This window comes from Musca autumnalis, unplaced genomic scaffold (assembly GCF_047663935.1).
Source record: "Musca autumnalis isolate F117 unplaced genomic scaffold, ASM4766393v1 scaffold_4, whole genome shotgun sequence".
In the NCBI taxonomy this organism is placed as follows: Eukaryota; Metazoa; Arthropoda; class Insecta; order Diptera; family Muscidae; genus Musca; species Musca autumnalis.
In genome coordinates, this window is record NW_027411977.1 from 191,895,082 (window position 1) to 191,903,036 (window position 7,955).

Genomic DNA, 7,955 nt, shown 5'->3' on the forward strand with positions numbered 1-7,955 from the left:
TTCTCTCCTTTACCAGTTTTACTATTAAAAAGTAATGCTTGGTTCACATTTACGAAATCCACTCGATTTCAACTGTCAATTCCATTGGTAAAACGTCAAATGAAATCCAATGGATTTCAGATGAGATTTCATTTGATGTTTGAGCAATGGAATTGACAGTTGATATCGAGTGGATTTCGTAAATGTAAACCTAGTATAAGGGAACAAACCAATGTTAAATGTAAAATACGTTTTAAACCTTACCACTAGAATGTAAAGACAACTGCCATCATGAACAACTACCTAATATATTTGCGTTTATTAAAACAACAATGATTTTCTCAACGCCCCAAGGTAGACAACACTTTTTCGTTAGACAATCAACCACCATAACACATACTCGCCACATTTGTTGTATTTCTTATCAAATTCACCACATGCCAGTATTTTTCTACACACCAATTCACCACTACCACACCGTGTTGCATTTAATGCCAATTAACGCCTTATATATGTGTGGCTCGTTGGTCTAGGGGTATGATTCTCGCTTCGGGTGTGAGAGGTCCCGGGTTCAAATCCCGGACGAGCCCAAGTTGCATTGACTTTTTTTTGCAATTTTTCTTAAGAATTTTACAAAGAGAGCAAACAACACAGTCACTATGCGGCGAAAAATAAAAGCAAAACGAAAAAATTTTAAAAATACACAAAATGAGTATGGGTTGTTGCGGTGAGAAATTTAGTGTGGAATGAGTAAATAGTTATTTTTTTGTGTTGATATTTTATGAATTATAATTTTAGGGTTTTGTTTGTTGTTTACTATAATTTTTTAGGTTTTTGTGGTTTGAAGAAATAAAAATTCATAACAGTTATATTTAAGTTTTGTTTCTTTTTTTTAGTTTGACATAATTATTTAATACATTTGTGTTTTGTTTGTATTTCTAGGTTGTTGGTTCTAGGATTTCTTTTTGTATTTTTTAATTTTTATTTTGTATTTTTTTAATAATTTTAAAAAAGTTGTGTTCATTTTGTATTCAGTTTTGTGTTTATTCCAGTCTAATTTTATTCGTATTCCAATATATTTTTATGATAGAATAATAAATATCTGAAAAGAAAGGAAAAGAATAAAGAAAAATGTATTAATTAGGAAATAATTAAAAATAATTTACGGCGATATGTACAATTATGTATATTATTAGTAGGGCTATCCCGATTAGTTCGATATTTATTATTGCCTCGCTGCGTTCTGTCGCCGACAGATATGCGCATATGCTTTTGTGTATTCCACTAGGCAAATTTCGCAAATAAATGTATTTTAATATTTAATAGTTTTGTGAGGGAGACATCCGAAGGTGTTGCGATATAGACATTCGTAGAACTTGAGATCAAATCGCAAGTTGTCGTGTTTATCAATTGTTCTTGTGGTAGCAGCGCATCGGTTTGATGTTGTGTAGGGTTATCGGTACAAAGAACCCGCTGTCGTGGGGTTAATGCTTATCAGTCATTTTATTTGGTGCTGGCATGGGGATTTGGAGCCTTCTGGGTCATCATCTCAGGAAATATGGGCCAGAAAAAAATATTAAAATTTACAATTATATATTCGTAAAAGGGTTTCCAGGACAACATGCAACAAAAATTTCAAAATGAGCCGAGACATGTTTTAAAACGCACAAAAAACGATTAGTCCATATAAGAACCTTATCTATTTCTGGTAGAAATAATAATATGTGCAATGTTGTACCAAATCGGTTACACCGTTTAGGAAAATATTTTGAACTTTTATGGGGCAGATACTCGAAGGAGTGGGCCGATATGACCCATCAATGAACTTAATCTAAGTTTGGACAAAATATTACGCACCAGTCAATCTACACAAAAAATATGTTTTCCCCAATACACTTAGAAACGACATGCACAGTGATTACTACGCGGCGTAGTGATTGCTATGTCCGCCTTACATGCTGAAGGTCATGGGTTCGAAACTCAGTTAAGACGAGATCAAATTTTTCAGCATGGTGTTGACTACATTCCCATGAGTATTTCTGATTTGCTTAACTTCGCAAATCATAACTTCGCTGTAATCAATTATGATTACCAGAGCAATCAAAAGCATTCAGACTGCTTTTAGACGTGATCCTGAGTCTCCTGAGGACAGATTTTGAGTTTCGATAGCCAATATACAAAACCGATTTTTTATTGGCTTATTTAAAAGCATAGTTAGAAAAGAATATGTAGCAAGAATTTCGAGTCGATCGGATAAGAATTAGCTCAGATATTAGCGCTCGAAAGGAAAAATTCATTTTGATTTGTATGCAATATCGAAGTTTTAAACTCGGTTTTCTCGAAATGGTATTTTTGAATGCAGTGCCCACTGTAGCTCGAAAACGGATGATCCAATCTTCATACATATGTTTTTGTGGGATTAGTATACACATAAAAAGGTTGTCCTTAATCGAAAGACTTTAAAAAAATTGACGGATTTATGGCGAAAAAAAAAAAAACTAAATAAAAACTTCACAATTTTTTTAATTTACATTTTTTTATATGCTGAGTGATTTATTTATTCATTTTCGAGCTACAGTGGGCACCGCAAAGTGCTTTAATACAAACAGTGGTTCGTAGGCGGCCGTTTGCCAGATCAATGTGCAAAATTTTCAACAAAAAATGTCCGTAAGTAGCTCAAGGTGTGACTTTTCAGATAAAAACAAAATCTTCAAAAAAAAAAGTTTTGGTTTTTTCGTGCTCAATAAATGGCCATAACCTCTTAAACCTATTATAAGTGGTGTTACATATTACATTTCTTTATAAGTCCTTCCCATATTTCTTATGATAGTCGATCATTGCGGGGAAATTTCTAGGGAAATCGTAACTACAACTGTATAAGTTCGGTAAATTGTTTGCGGCAATGTATTAGTTTCACACCTAATATTGTTTCACCCTTCTTCCCCAGCATTACGGACAAAACTCGAAAACTGTGTTGCTGACTTTTTATAATTTTATGGTTTTATTTTATAGAGAACACTTCAAATAAGACAATCCTGAACGAATTTTGTCGACATATGAGGCATGTTCCAGAACCTGCAAAAATCTACACATTTTTACTACGACAAAAATTTTTCGTTTGTGTTAACGAAAGAAAATATTAAAAAAATTTTAGGTTCTTGCAGTTCTGGAACAGACCAATGGTGTTTCTATAGTTATAGCTCCTACTCAAACAAAGAAAATTTTTCGAAGGTAACTTTTTGGTCTGTTCCAGAACTGCAAGAATCTACCAATTTTTACTATTTTTTCCGATAACATAAAGGAAAAATTTTCATCGTAGTAAAAAATAGCAGCTTCTTGCAGGTTCTGGAACAGAGCATTTATTGAAATTTATATAAAAAATAATCACATGTTCAAGAACTGTATTTAAACAAGTTATTGGATATATTACAATTTTTGAAACGGGAATTACCCAGCCAGCATTTTTTTTGAAATTTTTAATTAAATTCGAGCCTCTTTTGATCCGACTGATCGATTAAAAAGCTGGAATTTGAGCGCATTTTCTGATCATAAAAAGACTCCTTTGTCGGCAGAAAAACGTTACCTCGGGAGACTTTTCCAAAAAAATCACATATGAGTCTTCCTCTGTATTAGTTTAGAGTCATTTTTGAAAAATGTCTGATGGTACCTATATAAAGTCTTTTTCGAGTCGTATTTTAATCATTTATTGCTGATATGTTGATTAATTTGTGACTCTTTTTCGAGACATGTTTATAATCGTTTATGAGTCTTTAGTGAGTCGTTAGAAGAAAACATGAAGAAAAATCAAAATAATTTTCTTTTTTTTTTTCTTTTGTTTTTTTTTTGTTTCTTTTATATGTTCTGTTTACTTTTCTGCTTTGTTATGATTTTTAATTATTCCTTTATTCTTCATTCACTTCCTTTATTGCACTTGGCAAAACCGGACATGTGTTGTGTTTTTCAATACTCTCGATATTACACGTGCTATTTATATCAATGTTGTGTAGAAAGTGTATATGAGAATTATAAACAATCAAATCATTATGCTCAAAAAAAAAAAAAAAAAAAAAACAAAACATTCAGGGTTTAATCACATATCTGTTCAAAATATGTTCAGAAGATACATAATTTCAGACATTTCAAGTCAAATATATTGAGCGTTTTGTCAAAATCGGTCAAAATGATCAGGGACCTAAGAAAACATCGCATATTACATTTGAAGGCTATTAAATTAAAATTTACTGGTTTATTGCAAAATCGGGGACAGCGTCATCGATAAAAATATAATCCATAAAAATATAATCCAAATATTTTAATGGGTTGTGCATAAGTGTGATCAGCATATCAAGGACTGCATACGGTAAACATTTTATAGCGATCCGGGTGGAGTCCTTAGTCACGACTTGACCCCTTAATTCATAAAACTACATAATATAGTCCATCACTTCCGTTTATCTTCTTTTATTCTTTTTTGAACACTTCAACATTCAAATTAAAGCTTAACGATCCTGAAAGTTATAATTTTTCTTTTACACTTACCCTTCGCTATCCAAAACTTGTTTCAGTGTTGCCGTCGTTATAATATGATCATCACATTTCACCCAGGTATCCTTGTGGTGTCGTACATAGGCTGTATAATGACCTGCATCAATGGTGCCCACATGATTTACCACAGCATAGAGGGAATAACGAAAATCACCATAGGCATTATTTTTCTCTGACATAAATGGTGTCATATCGAATTCAACCGGAAATGATATAAACGTCGAGATTTTCTTATCTATAAGCGATGAATGTTCAAAACGTTTCAAGTGAAAACTGGCCACACTTGGTAGTGTACGGAGGCTAAATTGTTTCGTAGATTCCTGATACGACTTACATGTGGAACATTTAATTTTCGCCGATGAACCTAAATGTTCGGCACGGGTATAACGTTCTAAACAATCGATTAAAGATTTGGGTGTTGCACCACCATGAGCTTCACCCAAATCTAAGGAAATATCCCAGAATGGATCAATTGTGGTTGAAACACCTTTACACGATTGACACACTACATCACTTTGCAGCATGCCGGTAAAAATTTGATCTATAATACAATTACATTGTGTCGGGCAATTCGAATGAGTTGTTGTGGTCTGCGAAGAACTCGATTTATTGGCACTTTCTGTTTCAGCTTTGGCTTTAATACAATGACGATGTAAAACATCCAAAGTGGCAATGAAAAATTCATGAGCATCTTGTTGTTCATAGCCGGCCAAATGTTTGGCATGATTCCATATTAAATGCAGTAGACGATGTAACGATAATGGTGTGCGGGAACCAGAATAGAATTCCTTTAAGGGAGAGAGGGAAATTGTTATTAGTTTTGAGGAGTTGGAGGTAAAATTTTAAAATAATCCACCTGGAATAAACGAGAAACTTCACAAACTAAACATTTCATTGAGGATTTTGCACTGCATTCATGGCGGTCGGACAGGAAGTAATCGCTCAGAAGAGGAGTGTGGATTAATGCCTAAAAGGAAGTAGATAATAATGATCAACTTTTAATCATTTTATGAGGCCTCCAATAAATCTTTGCGACTATAAATAATACTCCACAAATTAAGTTCCTACCTGTACAATACAATTCATGAAACAGGTGGAACCTAAATTAATTAGACCTCTCAGACCCAAAGTTTCGTTAGCCTTGACATTGCGCCGTTTCGGATTGGCCAACATTAAATTAGTCTCCTTCGGCGTAGGTATCCATGGTGTCCAAGCAAGGCTCTTTTGTAAATCTTTAGCCTCTAGTTTACGATTGACGGCAGCAATATCCCTGGAACGTCCATCGTATATAAAGTCTCGACATGAATTACAATACAATGTGCCATGAGACAGTTCCAAGGCTATGGAATGTTTTTTGGCACGTAAATGAGTGGTAATGTGGGAACCACGACAGCCAAAATATATGCAATGCAAACAAGCATATAATTGTATGCCATAACTACCACACTCGAAACAGCAACAAGTCAGAGCCTACAACAAAAAAGAAACTTGGTGATTTCGGAACTCCTGGTAAAGGCCAATATCATACCTTTTTCTCCCTTGCATCCCTGTTAATACAGGCCGAAAAGTAAGCATCTATAATACGATACGTGTCCAAAGAATTTTCCTTAACATAAGCCTGAAAATGTTTACAGCCATTTTCGGACATATTTGAGCGATTACTTGATGCCGCTGTTGTTGAAGTGGAGGCCAATAAGTAATCACCCGAAACTGAGCCAGCTTTAAGAAGTTCGTTAAAATGTCCGCCGGTACTCGCTGTCTCAGCACCTTTAAGCCTTTGTGTCAGTAACAAATGCAAAGGTGTGGTCTCTTCTCTGCTATCATTCAAATCACCCCTTGTATTACGCTTCTGGCCACAACTACCGCTACGTGCCCTTGTCAATGGACCAAATGACGCCTCTTGCTCACCTTCTTCCGCGGTTTGTAATATTTCCAACTTGGTTATCTTTGCTGGGCAACAATTTTCTGTTCCTCCACCACTACCACCACCACCTGATTTACGAAAGGACTTGACGCCGCTGTTCTGGTCACTATCACATTTGTCATAAATGCCGGTAGTAGTAGATAACTTACTGTCTCCTTTATCGTTGTAACCACCACTTCCACTACTACCACCACTGCTTACAGTCTTATTTTTACGATGAATTTTGCAGCTGTTTATATTCCTTTTTTCTCTTTCCGATGTTCTTTTTCTGGCGAGATTTGTGTGTTGCTCTCGATGTTGTTGTTGTTGCTATTGTTGCTACTATGTACTGGACTGAGAAAAATTGTGTTTCGCCGGCCAAATAATTCTTCTGCAACAATTCTGTTCTCTGAAACCTTTGAAATATTTTTAACGTTGTTTAATTTGTTTATTTATCATTTAATAAATATTTTGTCTTGTTAAAATATTAAAGAAACCTTATATTGCAATTTTCTCCTCGTCGTTTTTCTCAATTCGTTTGCAGTACACAATCACATACGCAAAAACACTTTGTTTTCTTTGGTGATGGTACTATTTCGATAACAGACCAAATGTAAATGACGTTTGTTATCGAATTATCATTGGTAATGCCATGTTCATACCAGAATTTGAATAACGTCGTTCGTTCTCATAATTACGTACACGACATGGTACACAATTCATAGCAACATGATTCATATACTATGTTTACATTTACGAAATACACTCGATTTCATCTGTCAATTACTTTGTGTATACGTCAAATGAAAACTCATCTGAAATCGATTGGATTTCACTTGACGTTTGAGTAATGGAATTGATAGTTGAAATCGAGTGGATTTCGTAAATGTAAACTTAGCAATATTTTCATAGTTTTTGTTTACAGATTTTTAAGAAAGTTTCAGCCAAAAGACGAGTAGAGCTAATTTATATGAACTGAAAAATACTTGTCATTCTTTCAGATATCTATTTATGCCCGTAATTTCTAGCCCTAGGTAACCGGGTAGGTAGCTACCTTTTAGTTATCTTTACCTACGCGTTGGGTAAATTTTGAAAATATGTGGTAACATTGGTGATTTTCATTCATGATCATGGTACAATAATACAGGTAGCATTATCATGCCAGCTGATGGTAACATAATGTGTCAACTGCATTGAATTCATGTCAAATTTTGACACCTTATGTTACCAACAATTGCCGATGAGGCTACCTGCATATTTGTACCATGTTCATGATTTCTAAAAACATTGCCACATATAAGTGTTTTATAATTTTTAACACATTGGCAACGATCAACCAGGCAAAATCCTTGGTGTAAGTAATGGCCCCGGCACATACGGTACGTTGTGAGTCGCGTTACAACAACCACATGAAAACTTTAAGAACAAACTTGGCATCACTTTCATTTTGTTTTTATGTGGTTGTTGTTTTTAACGCGTGACGCAACGCACAACGTACCGTATGTGCCGGGGCCATAACACGACCGTT

The 7,955-nt window shown here is 34.7% G+C and overlaps 1 protein-coding gene and 1 non-coding gene across 3 annotated transcripts; one reads left to right on the forward strand and one right to left on the reverse strand.

The window, feature by feature from the left end:
- Nucleotides 1–497: 497 nt before the first annotated feature.
- Nucleotides 498–569, forward strand: TRNAP-CGG (transfer RNA proline (anticodon CGG)). Its single transcript has one exon. It is a non-coding gene; the product is annotated as a tRNA-Pro (tRNA).
- Nucleotides 570–845: 276 nt separating this feature from the next.
- Nucleotides 846–7,417, reverse strand: not (ubiquitin carboxyl-terminal hydrolase nonstop). Of its 2 annotated transcripts, XM_073980043.1 has the most exons (6): nucleotides 6,925–7,046; nucleotides 6,053–6,843; nucleotides 5,593–5,994; nucleotides 5,381–5,491; nucleotides 4,519–5,312; nucleotides 846–1,081 (listed from the first exon to the last, which is right to left on the reverse strand). In XM_073980043.1, the coding sequence occupies exons 2-6, from the start codon at nucleotides 6,170–6,172 to the stop codon at nucleotides 1,039–1,041; spliced, it is 1,470 nt and encodes a 489-aa protein (XP_073836144.1). In that variant the 5' UTR covers nucleotides 6,173–6,843; nucleotides 6,925–7,046; the 3' UTR covers nucleotides 846–1,038. The 2 variants fall into 2 exon arrangements, with proteins under 2 accessions (XP_073836144.1, XP_073836146.1); XM_073980045.1 differs by having other exon boundaries at nucleotides 6,053–7,417.
- Nucleotides 7,418–7,955: the final 538 nt, after the last annotated feature.

Bases quoted from the DNA above. Each gene is read 5' to 3' on its own strand.
- not (XM_073980045.1), bottom strand. From the start codon at position 6,172: ATGTCCGAAAATGGCTGTAAACATTTTCAGGCTTATGTTAAGGAAAAT. The intron at 5,492-5,592 runs GTAGGAACTTAA...ACTTCCTTTTAG, and splicing joins TCATGAATTGTATTGTACAG to GCATTAATCCACACTCCTCT. The intron at 1,082-4,518 runs GTAAGTGTAAAA...CTTTCTTTTCAG, and splicing joins CAAGTTTTGGATAGCGAAGG to ATATTTATTATTCTATCATA.